The 20305-nt window shown below is 44.7% G+C and overlaps 1 protein-coding gene across 1 annotated transcript in view; it reads right to left on the reverse strand.

Annotated features, from left to right (window-relative positions):
- The window catches only part of FAM171A1 (family with sequence similarity 171 member A1), a 124770-nt gene that overhangs the window by 14339 nt on the left and 90126 nt on the right, over positions 1-20305 (reverse strand). Inside the window, exons 4-5 of the mRNA XM_082841715.1 lie at positions 19753-19911; positions 15020-15196 (exon numbers count right to left, since the gene is read on the reverse strand). Of these exons, the coding sequence (XP_082697841.1) occupies positions 15020-15196; positions 19753-19911 (336 nt within the window). The remainder of the gene's footprint in view (positions 1-15019; positions 15197-19752; positions 19912-20305) is intronic.

Consider the following 20305-nt stretch of genomic DNA (forward strand, 5'->3'; position numbering starts at 1 on the left):
TATTGCTACTTATAATCATAGGGGTTCCCCAGCTTCCGGAATATGCTGGATTTCTCTAGAAGCCAGCACAGACTTATTTCCCAGGATTACCATCTGCATTCTCTTAAGCTATAACCTCTACTATATTTTTCTACCAGATGTACGATTAGCAGTGTCAAGGTCTGAGCCTCTTTTATCACATGCTTTAACAAAACTTTAGTGGGACGAGATCACCCAGAAAAGTCCATCCGCCCTTAAGTCACATTAATCAGTAGAGCAGAAACAGCGACAGGGTCAATTTTTATGACATTGTGGAGTAGCCTTCTTTTTTTCCCAAATTAAAGTCTATGCCTTTGAATAGCTATGTTCCCTTTTTTGGAATGATTTTTTCATGAAGTCTGTGAGGAGGATACATTCCTTGTTAATTACACTGCAAAGTGTTTACCTGGTGGTCAATTACCTAACCATGCTTGTTAAAAGCAATGGAACTGAAGAGTGAAAGTCCTGTACAGATGGTTGCATTCCTGTAGCTTCCGGCAAGTACATTTCAGGACCCGTTTAAACAAGAATAAAATTAAGGGCAACACACTACAACCAATGACCTTCTGTTCAAAGCATAAAATCACAGATATAATCAATTATTAGAAATTAAAACAAGAAATGCATCTGTATTCAGCTACAACATGTTCCCTGGGTATTTTTAGGGTAAATTTTGAGGAATGGATTCTTAAAAATAAATTTAATCTAAGTGACTGATTTTTTTTTTTTTCCCTTTCAGCTTTAGCTGAGCGATCACAAGACTTACTGAAACAAATTTTAGGAGAGAGCAGTAATGGGAAACCATAACGCTTCTGGCAGAGCTAGAGAAAGCGTATGCCTTAAATAGGTGGCCAGAAGTATCAGCATGCATAATAGCATTAATAAAATTTAATGAGAGAATTTTGAATTTACGATAGGTATGTATAAATTTCCAGAAAGCAGCATCAGAGTACTGGCTAATTAAGCCCATATGGAGAGAAATTTTGTTCATTACCCACTAAATCCAACATCCATCCTGCAATTACATGTCAGGTGGGACTGGGTGGGGGACCCAGACCAGGACTCTGGGAGGCACAGCCACGAATCCCCAGCATTTAGAAAACCCGCTCAAAACGAAGGGTGGCGGAACAGAGAAGGCGACAAACATCTGGACAGATGCGGTCAGATGCTCTCAACCAGTGCTTGTTCAAGAGCTTGTGACAGTGGAGATCTTGTTAAAATGCACATTCTGATCCAGTGGGTCTGGAGCAAAGCGTGAGATTCTGCAGTTCGAACAATCTCCCCGTCCACAGACCACTCTTTGAGTAGCAAAGCTCTAGATGGTCTGCACTTTTGTGGCGTGTGGCGACCCTTTCAGAAAACCCTAAGACCATTTCCCACAATGTTTCCGGGGTACACCAACTGGGTGGCCAGTACTTGAAGCAACTTCAGAAATATTTCTAATATATTCCAGAAATAATCTAGTCACTTGTCAGATTACCGACGGGGAGCTGACAAACACTTACTTATCTGAGTTTGTTCCAGATGCTTGAAGGGGCAGTGCCTCTCAGTGAACTGGCTGCTGTGGTTGTGGACAAATTGGTTCCAATCTTAAGACCTCTGTGTTGACCATTTTTTTTCTGCCCAGAATGTGCTGCCCCCCAAGACATTCCCATGTTAGACTCAGAGGTATCTTTGGGATCTCAGCTCAAATATCACTCCTCCATAGGCTCTGACCAGCCAACCATTCTCCCCGACATCACCCTGCTTACCTGTCTTACAGCACTCATGCCAGTGAAGTAATAAACTGGTGCATTGTCTGTCTCCTCCATTTGGAACAAAGACTTCATAATTACAGGGACCTTCCCTGGCTTGTTTTGTAATTGCTTTATCCCAAGAGCCTAGGACAGAGTAGAATCTGGCACAAAGAAGATGTTTACTATCTATCTGCTGTAATGAACGAATTGTTCAACTTTTAAAAAGAGAAGCCAATCCCTGGTGGCGCAGTGGTTGAGAGTCCGCCTGCCGATGCAGGGGACACGGGTTCGTGCCCCGGTCCGGGAAGATCCCACATGCTGTGGAGCGGCTGGGCCCGTGAGCCATGGCCGCTGAGCCCGTGCGTCCTGAGCCTGTGCTCCGCAGCGGGAGAGGCCACGACAGTGAGAGGCCCGCGTACCACAAAAAAAGAAGAAAAAAAAAAAAAAGAGAAGCCAAGAACAGAATTCCTCAGGAAATCTTTCAATATTTAAATGTTAACAGTAAATTAAAACACAACAAACAAATAAATGCCCCTAAATCGACTGTATGGGCCAAACAAAACATCTGGGAATGGACTGTTGTTTTGTAAACCCAGATCCAGTCCATCATTCTATTAAGCCACATTAAGTCTTGGCATAGAAGCAGGAATGCACCAAAATGGGAGATTCTAGAACAGGAAGAGGATTTGAAGTCTGAAGGAAACCATGTTTTGTGTCTCCCCTTCTCCCTTCCCAGCATACTGTACATGTGTGCCAGGTACTTCCCTGTGCTGAATTTCGGCTTCTTTCTGATTAAGAAAGAATGTAGTCCCCCAACCTCTAGGGCTGCTTTGAGCACAGTGATGAAAAATGTTGGTTTATGGTCACACCTGTTTTGCTAATGAATAAGCTCAGCTGAGAATGGGTAGACAAAAAAAGGCTTTCCCCAAACGGTCCTATTTTTCTTCCCCTTCAATATAGGCGTATTTCAAACTGCCCACCATGTGAAATGGCGGGGCTGCCGTGTACAACTCCACCGCGGGTCATAATGAGAGCCAGCAAGCACGCTTCTGCAGAAACCTCTAACGCAGCACATTCTATGTGGGCTGGGTTGGTTCGATGTGTGTGTTCTGTGTATGCGTGTGCATGTGTGTTTATGCAAATAATTTTAAAGAGGTGATTCAAGAGAAGGGGTAAAAAGAACCACGATATTAAGAACCTAATACATGCCTGGCAATGCGCTAGGTGCTTTACGTACATTATCTCAAGTCAAATTAAAAGGCAACACCTATTCTGAACTTCGAGTCATTTAGAAATAGGGAGACAGCAATGACATTCAAAATATGGGACAACTAGTAGAACAAGAGTACCAACCAATTAGACTGGATGTCCAGGCATACCAGCTACAAAGCAGCCTTCGCTGAGACTGGAAATTCCATTTAAAGACACTAAGACTTCACTGTACTTGTCTGTCCTCCTTATAACACGCTTTACCCAAAATGCACAAACTACATGTGGGCTGAATAAGGGCAGTGATGATTATAATAATGGCTAACATTTAGAGAGCACTTTCCCCAGTGCCAGGCACCACTGTAAGGGCTCTCCATTCTCGACAGTTCTATGAGATGGGGATGATAGCTATTATTATGCCCATTTTATAGATAAGAAAACTGAGGCCCTGAGAGGCTAAAGGGCTTGCTCAAGATCCAGAGGAGCCATTGTTCATGTCCAAGCTGTCTCAATTGCTGGGCTACAGGCTACCTGTGTTCTATACACTCCTGCCAAATGCTGTACAACCAGTTCAATATTCAAATCAAAGATAATTTTACCTTTTAATTACCCATGCCAGTGGAGATCACTGAAAACAGGAGACATTTATAAAATATTTGGTTTTAAAATAAATGATGTGGCAGCTTTGCCTTCCTAGTTATTTTTCACCCAGGCTGATCTTAGAACGAGCATGTTAGATGCAGTGCTTAAAATCCAGGCCACGTGGTAGCAAAGCAAGGCAGCTCTGAGGCTTCCAGGTGGTGGGCAAGTCACTGGAGGGTACACACTTGCCACAGATAATCCACAAAGTGAATATTCCGTAAGTGGTAATTAAGGGCTGACTATAACATGAGACATTTTCTTTTAGGAGGAACATGGATCTGTACACTCTAAGGCCGCAAAGCGGGCGACCATCATTTGTTACGCTTTCCAAAAACTGTTTCTGTGCAACTCGAGCATGGGAAGTTCTCATTCTATATAAAAGGATCCTTCAGAAAAATTAAGTCTCTAAGAATAGGGTTTCAAAACAAAAGCGGCCCTGAACCATGGCTACAATATACCTAATGTGATGGTGTTGTTTTCTAAATATTCTCTTTTTTGTTGCTGTTGGGGCGTATGGCTACAAACACAAAAGGCTTAACAATTTTTAGGAATGGACTGGTGTTAGACAGTGTTTTTTGAGTTGCTAGGCAACATCAGAAAACAAATGTCCATGTTCTGAGATCATTCTGCACTCGGTCTCCCCACGGACAGCCCACGTGTTCCGTGGCCGGACTCCGTTCCACTTGGTCAGCAGGGGTGGAATATCCCAACTGTGATGCTGATGGTCCGGAGTGGTCAAAAGACACCAGTCTGTGTCTGAAAAACAGATCACAGTTTGCTGGCCACCTGGCAGTCAAGATCTGTGGCCAAAGTTTTCGCCGGACCGGTATCGTTTATCCAAATTAAGTCCTACACCTTCAGGGTTCTTTTTGATTTGTTACGTCACTTCAGTCAGCTTTCTTTGCAGGTACATTATCTTTTTCTCCCCTCCTATATCGAAAGGAAGCCCAATTCACTTTTATGGGCAATTTTAACATCTGGGAACATAGAGACTCTTCCTGAGAATTCTTTCTTTGTTTCTAACAAATCACCTTCATCCTCAGAAGACTCATTTCAGATCATCTTTCTTAAGGACATACTGACATTGTACTTTGACAGGTAAGTCTGCTTCCTTCTTTGTTTGATTCCATTAACTATTGAGTCTGTTCTTTTTGAAAAAAAATTATAAAGATGATACACATGGTTCTAAAATTAACATCACACATGTAAATACATACTTAGCTGTTAGAAACATGAACTCCCTTCTTTTGTTCTAACTTTTGCCCACCCGATGCACTACAGTTCATTCTTGTAATTCAATCACTACACCTCTGCATGGCAATATGTCACCTCCTATGTAAGACGCATGGCTCATGATAGAGAAAAAGACACACCAGTAATACTATTTTCATTTGCTTAAAGTGACAAACAGAATTTAGTGCTTTAAGAACTCCCATCCCTTTCTCCCCCCGAAAAACAATGAAATGGAACAAAATCTTAGATCTGTATTTTAAATCAAGCTCCACCTTCAAGGGCAGGCTGGCCATGACTTACCTAAAAGGACTAGTTCAGTGAGCACAGCATCAGCAGTAAGGCTCATCACCTACGCAGAGATGAATCCACTACAGGCCAATTATGAGCGGGTATTGCTGAGGGCCCGATACGTGTGCACCATACGTGATAAGAAGCTGGTTCAGTAACCACCATTTCTATAGCAACGCACACCACTCTGCAGGCTGCATTCTGGGAAGGCAGTTAAAACTGGATCCTGCAATGTAGCTTCACTTGGAATCTGCTTTTATTTCTGTCACCTCATTAGAATGAGAGTCTTCAAGCCACATAACTTATTGTGAAACAGCAGAAACTTATTGCATAGAGGATCTTAAATCGTGATTTCTCTGCCACTCAAGGTCAGTCAGTCACTTTCAATTCAAACCACTGACCTGGTTTGCTTATTCATAAGTGACCATTCCCCAGGGCACCACCCAGGACATGAACAGCCATCTGTTGTCCCAGTTACAGGCTGAAGAGAGTAAATGCCTGTGAAGCTGAGCTGACATGCCATCTCGTACTGTCCAGAAAGCCTCAGCTAAGGTGCATTCACCATGACCCACAAAACTGCACCTGCCAGACTCGGGGAGGAGAGCTGCTTCTTTCAAAGGTCAAACTGGCCCCTGAACGTGACCGACAAGATCACTTTATCCCATCCCCTCAGACACGCCTGGATACCCAGGCCCCAGGCACTGGCACTGTACAACTTTTCAAAAGAGACAGCACCTTTAGAAGATCTAGGTTAAAAAATCTGGTAATTCCTCAAAGGAAAAGACTTACACTCACTAAACAGAGGCCTCCCTCGCACCATAAATCCAGTGGCATTTTAACACGGTAGCTTCAGCAAAATCAGCACTGCCCATAAATGTGGCAGAAGTTTCGATTCTAATATGTGCAAGTCAGGCTTCTTCAAAAAATCATTTTTCTGAGAGTGCATACCATAATCAGCCAGTTCATACCACTGTAACACACGAAACAAAATCCAACTTTACTTACGTTCTAGGAGACTGTTAATCTATTAGGTCACCCTCGGATGAACACGTGGGTTAAAATATAGAGATGCTAATTATTATAATGGGAAATTCTTTGCCTGTTCACCCCCCCCCCCAAAAAAGACAACTGTGGCCGTTAAAACAAAAAAGAAAAAGAAAACTGTGATAAACGATAGCACCAAATACTGATCCTCTCTAATGGTGCTGGAGAGGGTGTGGAGAAAAGGGAACCCTCCTGCACTGCTGGTGGGAATATAAATTGATACAGCCACTATGGAGAACAGTATGGAGGGTCCTCAAAAAACTAAAACTAGAACTACCATATGACCCAGCAATCCCATTCCTAGGCATATACCCTGAGAAAACTGTAATTCAGAAAGATACATGCACCCTATGTTCACTGCAGCGCTATTCACAATAGCCAAGACATGGAAACAACCTAAATGCCCATCAACAGAGGGATGGCTAAAGAAGATGTAGTGTGTGTGCATATATATATATATATGTATGAATGTGTATATATATATATATACACATATATGCGTGTGTGTATATATATACATACATACATATATACACACATACATACATATATACACACACACAATGGACTATTACTCAGCCATAAAAAAGAATGAAATAATGCCATTTGCAGCAACATGGATGGACCCAGAGATTATCATACTAAGTGAAGAAAGCCAAACAGAGAAAGACAAATACCATATGATATCACAGATATGTGACATCTAAAAAGAAAAAAGAAAGGAAGTACCTCTACATTTCTCTCATGAGTAAACTTTCAGTTATCCAGCAGTCAGGAATGAAAGTATTTGAGTTAGCATTAAAATGTGGATTTATTTTTCAAGTAGAAGTCCCATGGAACTTAAAAAGAATTTCATTTTTCTTTAAGAGTCTGAAATCGTGCCCTATAACCAAGGTGTTACCACTGAGCATCAGCTGTCCCTCGGGGCCAAATGCTGGAAGGCTGCCTGGATAACAGTACAGAGAGACTGTGACTGAATCAGGCACGCTGCTCGGCCCTGCAGATGGAGAATACACTTGCATTTTAGTAAGAGCTTCCCTGTTGAATGTATCTCAGATCAGAGGGTCACAAACATGTTCTGTAATAGTCCAGGTAGCAAATATTTTTCAGTTTGCGAGAACATACACTCTCTGTTGCAATTATTCAAACTCTGCTGGTGTAGGAAAAACACTCACAGACCACAAATGAACCAACAGGCTCGGTCGGGTTCCCATGTCTTATTCCATTTGGGTTGCTGTAATAAAATAAACTGGGTGGCTTACAAGCAACAGAAATTCATTTCTCACAGTTCTGGAGGATGGGAAGTCCAAGATCAAGGTGCTGGTTGATTCAGTGTCCAGAGAGAGCCTGCATCATTGATTCACGGATGATGCCTTCTTGCTGTGTCCTCACATGTGGAAGGCGGGAGAAAGTTCTCTGGGGCCCCTGTTATAAGGGCACTAATCCCATTCAAGAGACCTCCACCCTCATCAACTCCAAAGGCCCAACCTCCAAATACTAATGGCTTTGGGGGTTAGGATGTCAACATGCAAATTTTGTGTGTGTGTGGGGGGGAATACAAACATTCAGTCCACAGCACCCAATAAAAATTGATTCAGGGATGCTCACTTTTCATCTAACTTTCATGTGTCATGAGATACTCTTCTTCTTTTGATTCTTTCTTCAAACATTTAAAAATGCAAAAACCAGACTTCCCTGGTGTTGCAGTGGTTAAGAATCTGCCTGCCAACGCAGGGGACACGGGTTCGATCCCTGGTCCAGGAAGATCCCACATGGTGCGTAGCAACTAAGCCCGTGAGCCACAACTACTGAGCCTGTGCTCTAGAGCCCGCAAGCCACAACTACTGAGCCCGCGTGCCACAACTACTGAAGCCCGCATGCCTAGAGCCCGTGCTCTGCAACAAGAGAAGCCACCACAGTGAGAAGCCCGCACACTGCAACGAAGAGTGGCTCCCACTCACGCAACTAGAGAAACCCCGCGCGCAGCAACGAAGACCCAATGCAGCCATAAATCAGTCAATCAATCAATCAATCAATCAATCAAAATATATAAAATAAATAGATAAAAATGTAAAAACCATTCTTAGCTTTCAGGCCATAGTTTGGCGATACTTAATTAGACGAAAAATTCTTAATGGATTCATGAATTGCTATTTCTGGCTGTTAAACATTTTGAAATTGCAATTACTTTGATATACCTCAAAAGTAGATAATTAAAGTGCTAAACTGGTTAGAAGTGATTATCATATTTGACTTAATCATAAATAGCAGATAATTAGTAAATAGTGAGTGCTATGTGCTTAAGATGTGTTCCTATTTTTTTTTTCTGATCTTATAATACACTCTTGGAACTTTTCATTTAACTGCAATAATTTAATTTCTACCTGAATAATGATATTATTGATTACACATAACAGAAAACCCCTTATGAAATATGTAGGCTTCTACTGAGTTCAGTGAGTTAAAGAACATATGGTTTCTTTGAAATGTCCATCCAATCTTAAAGTTTTCAGAAAACATATTTTAATTCATTTGATCGTTTCTGAATGACTATCCAAATGTTGGCTTTTCTCTGCACACATACAATCTGTTAGAGCCAGGAATTGGCAGTTACATTTTTCACTGTAGATGCTAAGTTAAAAAAGACCATTTAAGTGGGAAGAGATCAACGACACAACGGAGATTCTCAATGACAAAAGGAATAATGCCACGGGGATTATTTCCAGAGAGGAAGTAGCAAATTGGATAACTTATATTTCAGAGTCTTTATAACAGTGCACATTTCTTTGTTTTCACTGACTTCTATAGTATATTAATTTCCTTTTGCTCCTGTGATAAATTACCACAAACTTAGGGGCTTAAAACAACACAATTTTATTCCGTTATTGCTCTAGAGGTCAGCAGTCTGAAATCTGTTTCGCTGGGCTAAAGTCAGGGTATCAGTAGGGCTGGTTCTTTCTGGAGACTCCGAATGAAGAACCCATTTCTGTGCCTTTTTCAGCTTCTCACGGCTGCCTCTGTTCCTTCGCTTGTGGCCCCTTCCTCCATTTTCAAAGTGCATCCTTCCAATTGCTGCTTCCGTCATTACGTTGCCATCTCCTCTGATTCTGATTCCTCCTGCACCCTGCTTATACAGACGTTGTGATTACAGTGGGCCCACGAGGATAATCCGAGAGAATTTCCCCATCTCAAGATTCATAACTGAATCACGTCTGCAAAGTCCCTCTATCATATAAGGTCATATTCACAGGGTCCAGGGATTATGATGTGGAGATATTCAGGGGGGGCATTATTCAGTCTACCATAGATATCAAAAAAATTTTTTTGATATAAACTTTTGTTGTTTGTGAGCTGTATACAAAATAAACCAATGAGAGCAAGGATGCTGCTTCTCTAGACCTGTGCCATATTGTTATGACATATCTGTGTACGACCCTCTAGTGAAAGCATCACTGTATTAGGAATACAGCCTTTTATACCCCAGCCTTATTTATCTATATTCAACTATATACATTCAAAAATGAAGAGGCAGGAAGGAGTAGAATCATAGCAGCAGGGTTGGAAGCTCCAGGATGGAGAAAATCCAATATAACTGCTGTCTCTCTAGACAAGCGCTCAAAGCACCGTTCTTTCATTAAACATATATATACACAGATATGTAAAGGTAAATTCTGTGTATAGAGTCATCTTTTTTTTATTGGAGTATAATTGCTTTACAATGTTGTGTTAGTTTCTGCTGTACAATGAAGTGAATCAGCTACATGTACACATATATCCCCTCCCTCTTGGACTTCCCTCCCACCCCCTCCCCCCATTCCACCCATCTAGGTCATTACAGAGCACGGAGCTGAGCTTCCTATGTTTTATAACATGTTCCCACTGGCTATCTATCTTAACGCACGGTAGTATGTATATGTCAATCCCCATCTCCCAGTTCATCCCACCCTCCCTTCCCCCACTGTGTCCACATGTCTATTCTCTAAGTACCAGTGTTACATTGTAATATCTTAAACCGCCTCTAAGTACCAGTGTTACATTGTAATATCTTAAACCGCCTTGAATCTTAGAACACATAATAGCTCCCCATCTGATTCAATCATTTAGCAAACATTCTGCTTAGACACCTAGCAACTGCCAGGGACTGTGTGTGATCATGAAGACTCAAAGATGAGGAAGACTCAGTGAGGACATAGATAATAACTGAGACACTGCAAGGCCATGTCTTCACAGACTTCTAGTACCGCTGCTGAATGGACAACATGCTCGAGAGAAACCAAACTACTGTTGAGCACATGGAGAAAGGGATTTCAGAGGAGAGGTCCTGCTCACACAATGTGACAAGTGATGAGGGAGACCCAGGCGCATCCAGGGAACGGCAAACGGTTTGGTGTGGGAGTGATGGAGGGTGTGCAGGGAACAGAGGCTGGGAGTGAGCTGGAGAGCTAGGCAGGGACCAGCTCTGCAGAGATCTGTGTGCCGTGCCAACGAGCGTGGACAGCCTCACGACGAGTACCTCTGAGATGTTCTCATGTGGGAAAGGGGTCTGTGCTTCTGAAAGACAGCCCAAGCAGCAACCCAGAAGTCCTGGTGGAGAGAAGGAGAGAGGAAGACAGGCAGACGGCTGCAGGAATTGGCCAGAAAAGAGGGAAGAGTCTGCACCCAGACAGAGGTAACCAGAGAAGGAGAGGAGAAGGTAGGTTGGAGAAACGCTGATTTGACATCAGTATGACCTTGCAAGGGAGCTGACGTGGCTGCCGGTGGGGCAGGGAGGTGAAGCAAAAGAGTAAATGGGGGATAAGTCGGGGGTTTCTACTTGGATGGTCTGGTGGATGGCACCCTTAACCAAGAGAGGAAACACAGAAATGAACAGGGGTAGGGGTTGAAGTGAAGCGAGTCAGTGGGTCCGTGTCAAGCACGTGAATCTGAGTTTCCTGCAGGACATCCGAAGATGGAGGCCTAACAGACAGTCAGGAACACAGATCAGAGAGCAGACGTGGTTGCACAGGGTGGCTGTGGGAGTGTGAGAGGCAGGTGGATGTCCCAGCGACTGCATGTAAAGGAAGTCAGGAGCTGGGCGTGGGGCAGAGCCCATATGACAGGAGACGAGGACCCCAGGGACACTGAGTCACAGAGCCGAGGGAGGCGGGCCTTCCTCTCTAGAGGAAGGAAACCCTCCGATGCTGCAGACACGTCCAAGGGGATGAGGAGGTCACCTGATTCCACCATCAGGCAGCTGCTGCTTAACTTCATGACTGTGGTTTCAGGAGAGCGGAAGGTAGAAGCGGGACTGCAGTGGGTCGAGAAGTGGAAGCAGCACATGGAGAACAGTCCTTCAAGAGATCTGGGCTGGGGCTTCCCTGGTGGCGCAGTGGTTGGGAGTCCGCCTGCCGATGCAGGGGACACGGGTTCGTGCCCCGGTCCGGGAAGATCCCCCATACCGCGCAGCGGCTGGGCCCGTGAGCCATGGCCACTGAGCCTGCGCATCCGGAGCGTGTGCTCCGCAACGGGAGAGGCCACAACAGTGAGAGGCCCGTGTACCGCAAAAAAAAAAAAAAAAAGAGATCTGGGCTAATGGGAATCTGGGAAAGTGGTTTAGAGGTCACAGTTCGAGAAACCCTTCTGCAGAGGAGGGGAGACCTTTGTTCCCTGAATAAACTCTTTGGGTGTACCATGTACCAGGCACTGAATGAGCTTCTTACAAATATTAACTCATTTATTCCTTGGGGTGCTTAATTTGATGTGTCAACTTGGCTAGGTCACAGCACCCAGATATTTGATCAAACGCGCCTGGAGGTTGCTGTGAAGGTATTTTAAAGATGAGATTAACAATTAAATCAGTAGACTGAGTAAAGCAGATTACGCTTCCTGTAGGTGGGCCTCATCTAATCAGTTGAAGGCCTCAAGCAAAGGCTGACCTCCTCCAAGGAAGAGGAAATTCTGCCAGCACATGGCCCTTCGGATTCAAACTGCAACATCAACTCTTCTCTGGGTCTCCAGTCTGCTGGGCCACTGCAGATTTTGAACTTGCCAGCCTCTTCAAGTGCATAAGCCAATACTGTAAAATAAATCTCTCTCCCTTTCTCTCTCTCTCACACACACAAACACACACACACGCACACACACACATCCTACTGGTTCTGTTTCTCTGACTGATAAACACACTCTTCATAACAGCACTAGGTATTGATACTATTATTATCCCCATCTCACAGTTGAGCAAGCTATGGCACAGAGAGGTTAAACAACTTGGCCTGGGCCACACAGCTGATGGCCAGCAGAGCTGGAATTCCAATCCACTGTGCCTCAGTGTTGCTGCTCTTAACCACACGCTCTACTTCAGAGCACTGCCCTGGCACATTGGGGCCCAACCTGGACGGACAACGGTGAGCGGAAGACTGTACAAGGGACGGAGAGCCTCGATCAATGTGCGTCTTGTACAAGTGAGGAAACAGGACAGGTGATTCGCCCAAGGTAGGCCTTAGAGTTTTCCAAGTGGCAGATCCAGGGTTTCAGAAGGCCAAGTGCAAGCTTTCCCCTCTCCTTCCTACTTTCTTTCCCTGCTTTGTTATCCACGTCCTTTCCTCCCTTCAGAATTCCCGTCTTCCCCAGGGGTTCCCTCAAGTCCCTTTCTCCCGGAGCCCAGGGCTCCTTACATCCTGATCAGGACCATGTGCCTCAAGAAGTCACCAAGCCGTGGAGAACACACGCCAATGACAAAGTGCCCACATGCCCCAGTGCCGCATGTCCACGCAGCAGCGCGATCCTTCTAACAACATCAAGCTCGGTGCATCTGGTAAAGCCAGTGAATTCCACACACATAATTACGCGGTCTGTTAGTAACCGGAAAACAAAACAAAACAAACCCCAACTCTCCCCAAACTCCAGAAAGCCCAACAAGCATTTATTTCCAAATATAAATTCCTAGAACTAGAATTTGACTACTCAAGGAATTAGGTGTCTTTGAAAATACATCTGACACCAAAAATCCCCCAAGAATTTTTACGCGTGGTCTAACAGTTTAAAACTCGGAATGGGGTTATTTGAAAACCGGTCTTTTCAAGTTTGACTTTCAAGTTTGGGATTCAGAACCAACAGGGTATAGGGACCAATGTGCTGTCCAAACCCGAAACACAAGCACGTACTTCTTCCCACATTCTTACTACGAATGTCAACTGTAAGACCTCCTGGAGGAAAATCTGGAAATATGTATTAAAAGCTTTAGAATTTTGTACTTTTTGAAGTCAGCAATTCCACTTCTTCTAAAATTTTATCCTGAGGAAACAATCATGGCCGTGTATAAAGATTTTGCTACGAAGATATTTATCACAACGTTGGTAAGAAGAGTAATGTTTCTTCTAACTTAGGGGATTGAGCAACTGAATTACGACAAACATATAAGGGAATACCATGCAATCTTAATATTGACATTGCAGAATAACGGCTGCTATGGAAAAATAATGCTAGGGAAAGATGTTCATGACATACAAATGGTTTTCAAAGGCAAGTTATAAAACAGTACATAGCGTATAATCCCCTTTCTGTTAAATGTGTATTTTTGGAAGGCAGTCCCTAAGAGGGCCCAGTGACCCCCCCCCCCCACTCCTGGTGTTCACACACCTGTGTGGTCCACCTCATACTGTACCAGCATCGGGCTCTGAGACCACCAGCATATGGAAAGAAGGGAGCGGAGGCCACTTTGACCTTAGGTGATAAAAGACGGTGACTTCCATTTTGCTCATGTGTGCTTTTGTACTTTCAGTTTATTTGTAAATTTCTCTCGGGTCACTTGCTCTATTGGAAGCTAGCTGTCACGCTGCAAGTGGCCCTGTCGGGACGCCCACGTGGCAAGGCACTGAAGCCTCTGGCCATCAGCCAGTGAGGAGCTGGGGCCTGAAAGCGTGCGTGCAGCCCCTGTTGAACCGTGAGATGAACTGGTTGACAGTCTGACTGCAACTTTATCTAGAGACCCTGACCCAGAGCCACCCAGCTAGGCTGTGCCCGGGTTCCTGACTCTCCAAAACTGTGAGACAACAGATGTTCACTGTTGTTTAAAGCTACGAGTTTTAGGGCCATCTGTTACGCAGCAGAAGATAACTAATACATACACCCATAGTGCAATGGCTGGAAGGAAATACAGGCTCACTTTGGAGATGCTGTGGGTTCGGTTCCAGACCTGCTGCAATATATCCAACATCACAATAAAGCAAGTCACGTGAATTTTTCGTTTCCCGGTGCATTAAAAATTATGTTACACTATACTGTAGTCAATTAAGTATGCAATAGCATTATGCCTAAGAAACCAATGTACATATTTTAACTAAAAAATACTGCTAAAAAATGCTCACAATCATCTGACAACACAGGGTTGCCACAAATGTTCAATTTGTATAAAACGCAGTATCTGCGAAGTGCAATAAAACAAAGTGCAACAGAACGAGGTCCGCCTGTAATCCAAAATACGGTTAGTGGGTTTCTCTACATGTGGGATCATGGGTAATTTTTATTTTCTTTTTTTTTTGTACAATATTGGCAACGTGTTTTTATTTTTTCAGAACACAGGGCCAAGAGAGATCATGTGACCATCTAAAGACTAAAAGGATAAAGGTTAGGAGAGCCAATTTAGTTCTAATAACCTTTAAAGATTCTTTTCAAGCAAATTAGCTTAAATGTGAAAAAGACCCCAACTCCAAAGAGCGTGTAAGACTTACCCACTAGAAGCCATGCCATGCACCATAAACAGCAGCATTCAATAATTTCAAGGAAAAGGAACTTGCACAGGCTTCTTAAAAGGGAAATCAGACAGGAACGAAGTTATCTGTAGCCGATCGCTGGCACAGGAGCCTGCTTACCTAGCTTCTGGTCAAACCGCCACGCTGTGACATAGGCATTGTGCCTCAGACTGCTCTGCGTGGCCAGGGGCACGGTGACATAAATGGGGCCATCCACCAGCACCGGCGTTCCATCGTTGCTAAGCAAGTGCACGCTGACGGCTGTGACGGGGGTCAGGTCGTACCTGGTGCCGTTTCCTGGAAGCAAGAGACATTCTCCATCACGTGCACACACAGGACTTACGTGGGGCTGCAGAAACTGTTCACAGAGAAATATCACAGCTACCATCTACTGAGGACTGGGCCTCCTATAAGCCAGGGACTCTGTTCAGCATCTTACACACGTAATCCTCACCACGACATTCTAAGGTAGGTCAAATTCCCATCTTACACATAAACAAACTGAGGCTCAGAGAGGGTAGTCATAAGAGCTGGTCTTCGGATATAAGCCAGTTTGAATCTGCAAACCTGATCCAAGCTTGGGTTTGCAGATTCTAACCACGGTGCTGTGCTTTCAAAAAGGGCCTCAAGGGACTTCCCTGGTGGTCCAGTGGTTACGACTCTGAACTCCCAATGCAGGAGCAGCGGGTTCCATCCCTGGCTGGGGAACTAAGATCCCGCAGGCTGCGCCCCTTCCCCCAAAAACAAGGGCCTCAAAAGAGAAGGGATTGTCTATAACGGGAGAAGAGGTGTGTGTGGAAATCCCTGAAATCAACACCTATACAAAGCGAGCACTGCACACATGTTAATTACTCGGCAGGTCACCATAGTGGAACCAAATGATTTAAATCAGAGACTGCTGGAAAAAAAAAAGGAGTGAATTTCTTCAAGGAGTACTTCAAAATATTAACTTACTGCTACGAAAAGTACACTATTGAAAACTTGGATCTGAAATATTTATGAGTTATTTTGGTTGCCACTGTTATTTTGATCTGTTTAAAAAGAATTTAATATACCAATTATTTTGCATTAGAGGCCTTTTATCCAAGCCAATGCTTTAAAGACTGTCTACAGATAAACTGGGGAATGCTTCTGAGAGCAATATTATATTTATACAGTTAAGCGGTCCATTTGAGAAGAATTTTTCTCCGGTGAAATATAATATATCATACAAAATGTATTCAGTCATAATTTAAAATCTTCCCTTGAACACGATGAAAACACACTGATAGAAAAATGTGAGCTACATTAGAACACCATTTATAGGATTTCTTAGTAAGCTACTTATATACTCACCTACCTATCAACTAACTACCCAAGCTAATGCAAACCTCCAATGAGGACTAAATTTAAACATTTAAAACAAATCTGGTGAATTTTAGAGTCTGAACAACCAGTGGGAGCTAAACCCTTTGTAGAGCAATCTCTATACGGCTAATGTTAGCACTATCTTTTATGATTCATGCCCATCTCTGTTTTCCAGTGAAGGGAAAGGCATGGAAATGAGGATTTCATCCAAAGGTCCACATTGGAAGCACAGATTCAAGTTCTGAAATCTTTTTATCCTGTGGCCATTTCACTTTAGGGTGAAGAAAAACCAAAGCACAGAATTTACCATCTTTCTGGTCCAACTACCTTGTGGATGGAGGACCTAAATGTGTCCATTGCCCAAAGGCAACACAGAAGCAAAGCCAGGTCTCCAATGTACCTCTCTAGGCTCTGGTAGACTCTCTACATGAGACAGGACTTAAAACAAAGAGAGATTAAGTAATTTACTAGACCTTACATAAACAATATAAAGATAATGTTTTCAATCAGGAAGCACTGCTTCTTTCATCAAACCCGAGGTATGAAGTCTGCCCGGGGAAGCTGCGGGTAGAGCAGAAAGGTGCTCCAGACCCATCATCCTTTCGTCCCACTTAACACTGCCTCTTGATTCCCAGAGATGGCATCCCCGTGGTCCCCACTCATCCCCTTTCGAGACTTCCTTCCTATAATCTTGCACATCCCTGGCCCAGGAAGCCAGGGTCCCAGTATCAGGTCCGCCACCGACTACTTATGTGGCCTCTGGCAAGTTACTTCCCTGCTCCGGGGTCCGTTTTTCTCATCTGCAAAACTAAGGAGGTTGGACTAGATGCTTTCCTGCGAGGCTACAGAAAGGAACGAACTCAACTATAAACATTCAGAAGTAAGAACGGCACTGCAGAGAGGGGCATATTCTTTTAAAGCAACATGCCCTAGGTGCATGTACTTTAATGTTCTTTAAAATGTTCTCTGTTAGAAGACATCACAGGCAATTATACCTGCTCTCCTGAGGCCTCTTGCCTCTCTCACTGCTTCCACTCCATGCCTTCCAGATGACAGTCTACCCTCCCACTTTCTTTATTCTGGACATACTGTGAAGGGCTACACTGTTTTCCTTCCAGCCCTCGTTATTAGAGGGCAACACAACACTGAGTTCTCCATATAAGGAGTCTCTCCTTCCTGTTCATCTTGATGTTACCTGACTCCCATCATGTCCGAAGAAAGACAGGTGTCTGTCAGGCAAAAGCAGCAACGATGGACCAAGCTAGGAGGCCCCCAATTCATCACTTAGAACAAGAGGGGTTTTGCTCGGATAGCATCTCCAGTTCTGTTTGGCTTTGGACATTAGTCATACTACTGACTCCTCTGCTTTCTTGGATCTGCCAGCAGAAGTAATTTCTTGAAAACCCCTCGGGAGCATCACGGAACAGGTCTGCGCTTTCTTGGCAACCACAGGGGAGGGCGTATGAGGGTGCACGGGAACGAGCAAGTGAGGAAGGGACTGAAACTTCCACATGGCTGCGTTTCTCTGTCTACAACTCTGGATCCCACCAAAGGGGGGAAATAAACAACCCCCCTTAGGACACGGCAGGGAAACCAGCCTCTTTCCAACTGCATTTGTGGCCTCTGTTTATTTTGCTGAATTCTGGTGATAACCTGTCACCTCACACGGGTTTGTGTGGTCCAGACTCTCACACTAAGTTGAAATCTGTTAGACGCGGTTTATGAAACGGGAGGCCAACGTGGGGCAGAAGAGAATCCCTTGTTGATGGGCTGCTGGGGTGCTTGTTGATGGGCTGCTGGGGTGCTAGGCAGACACCACGCTGCCCTTCCTTAGCAGGAGGTCTGATGCTTCCTAGGTCAACTGGCCAGTTATTTCAGTGGAAAACAAATTGAATGTAACCTTCCAAAGACCTTCTCTCTTCCATCTGAAATAAGAGAGTGATTTTAAAATAAAACAAACTCCTCTAAAATCAATAGTCCTATGTCTTCTCTATCGTACTGTCGTCTCGGATTTCATAATTTATTCAAGAGCTCTTGGAATTGGGGCACAGAAAAAAACTGAATGAGCTCCAAGGAACGAGGCTGTTCTTCCAACTCGGGGCTTTGTGATGGAGGCTGAATGGAGGTTTCATGATGGCCTCGGATCATCCTGTTCCCCGAAACACTACTTTGCTCCCAGGCCTGTCCATTTAAATGAAAAGTCAACTTTTTTCTTCCCAATAATATTCACTTAAGATGACCACCATGCAACTTTTCTGGTGGTCAGTGACTGACATATTCATTGCATCATTATCATGCAAAAATTCAAGGAAGAAGAAACGTTTCTCAAAACGGGTATCGCAGAGGGAAGAAAAGCAGGTAACTAATCACCACGTGAGCTTGATCTGTAACCAGACGTTTATTAACATTCTATAAAGCGGATCAGATGTGGCAGGTATAAAAAGCTTTTGCAGAATGATCAGTTTCTGTAAAGCACTAGACAATTAAGTGAAATTCAATCAAAGCGTCCCTGGGAAATGCAGTAACGTACTCACCGAGCGGGATTTAACCCAGAACAGCCTTTGGTTTTCAAGTTTATGTTGTGACTCGTGTAAAGTATTGGGGAAAAGAAGAGGGGGAGACGGGAAAACGATTCAGGGCTTGAGACTCGGCCACCATCCATTCACCAAAAGGAGGACCGGGGACCACGTCAGCACCGAGCTCTGTCGGCCGGGAACGGAGGTAAGGGCGGTCTTTCACTGGTAAGGAACGATTACCTATTTTCTGGCTGGTGGCTTTTAGTTTCTGTGATCTTTGAGCAGTGTGTGTCCTGCCAGCCTAGGGTGAGAATGACCAAGCGGACTTAGAGGCCTTCCGGGAGATGTTTCAAAGTCAAGTATGACGCCTCACCACTCTTCGCAGAGGAGAAGGCAAAGAGAGGGCAAACTCAGAGAAAGGGAGGTCGTGAGAAAAGGCTGGATGGACTCAGCCGGTGGAGCCCAGAGGCTCCCTGCCCGCCAAGTGCTCCCTGTACTGGTGGGAGGGGGCATGGTGTGTTCGTCTGGGAATCAGGCCCAGGGCCACCCCCGCCCCTCCCAGCTGGGAAACGTGCCCGGGGGGGGGGGGGGCGGGGGGGGCGGGGACAGTGCATCTCCACACAGCTGGGCAGGCTGCTTCACCGAATACACGTTCCAGGGGCAAGGCTGAGAACAGGGGGACAGAAAACCTCTAACTCTGATCGGACACTTAAAAAAATTCAATTAAAAGAACTTCTGGGAATTAAATATACTTCATTGGCCAACGGAGAGCTCAGGCAACTGGTACCAAGAGAGAGGCTCAGGGAGACAAGCTCATGAAAGTGGCGCAGGCTGAAGTCCTCAAATGACACTTTCAGTGCCCTTGAACTTGTAGATGACAGATCTGCCCTTCTGCACCTCGGGCTGGGTTCTCCCACTTATAAAGATACAAACGCATATAAAGATGCAAACGCAGACTGCCCGGCTGGAAAGAAACGAGCCTCGACTTACCTGTTCCGTTTCCATCTAGTCCCCGCAAATAAGGAAAGCCGTCCACCTCCGAGGGGGAGCCGGCGGCCGTGAGAAAGGCTGTCAGGTCACTGTAGCTGGTGTTCTCCGGCAGCCGCAGAGCTCTCCTCTGGAAATGCACGCGAGGCTGCGGCCGGGCACCTGCGGAAATGAACCCTGGAGTTACCTCTCGGAGGGGCGGTTTCTGTTTCCAGAAAACGCAAACCCCGGAAAAGCTCCTCTAAGGTTTCAGCGTGGCTTCCCCGTCTCCACTCCTCTCGACATCCCCTCACATCGCCCATTCTCGCGGGCACAGAGATGTGACAGCACGTTATTATGGGGAGAGAAATAACAGCCCATTGTCACGTTTGCTTTGACACAGAACGTTATTTAGGTTTTTCACAAAAAGCTCTGTTTGTGAGCAGTCTTTTCACTGCCCAGCCTTCGCTATGCGTAGGGGTAGCGTTTTGGGAGAAAGTCCACGTAAGTGAAATGAGTAGGTGACAATTCATCTCTTGATACAAACAAGGCAGGAGAGACCCTTTGACACCGTTAC

Source organism: Leucopleurus acutus (assembly GCF_964270905.1).
Source record: "Leucopleurus acutus genome assembly, chromosome: 1".
NCBI classification, from domain to species: Eukaryota; Metazoa; Chordata; class Mammalia; order Artiodactyla; family Delphinidae; genus Leucopleurus; species Leucopleurus acutus.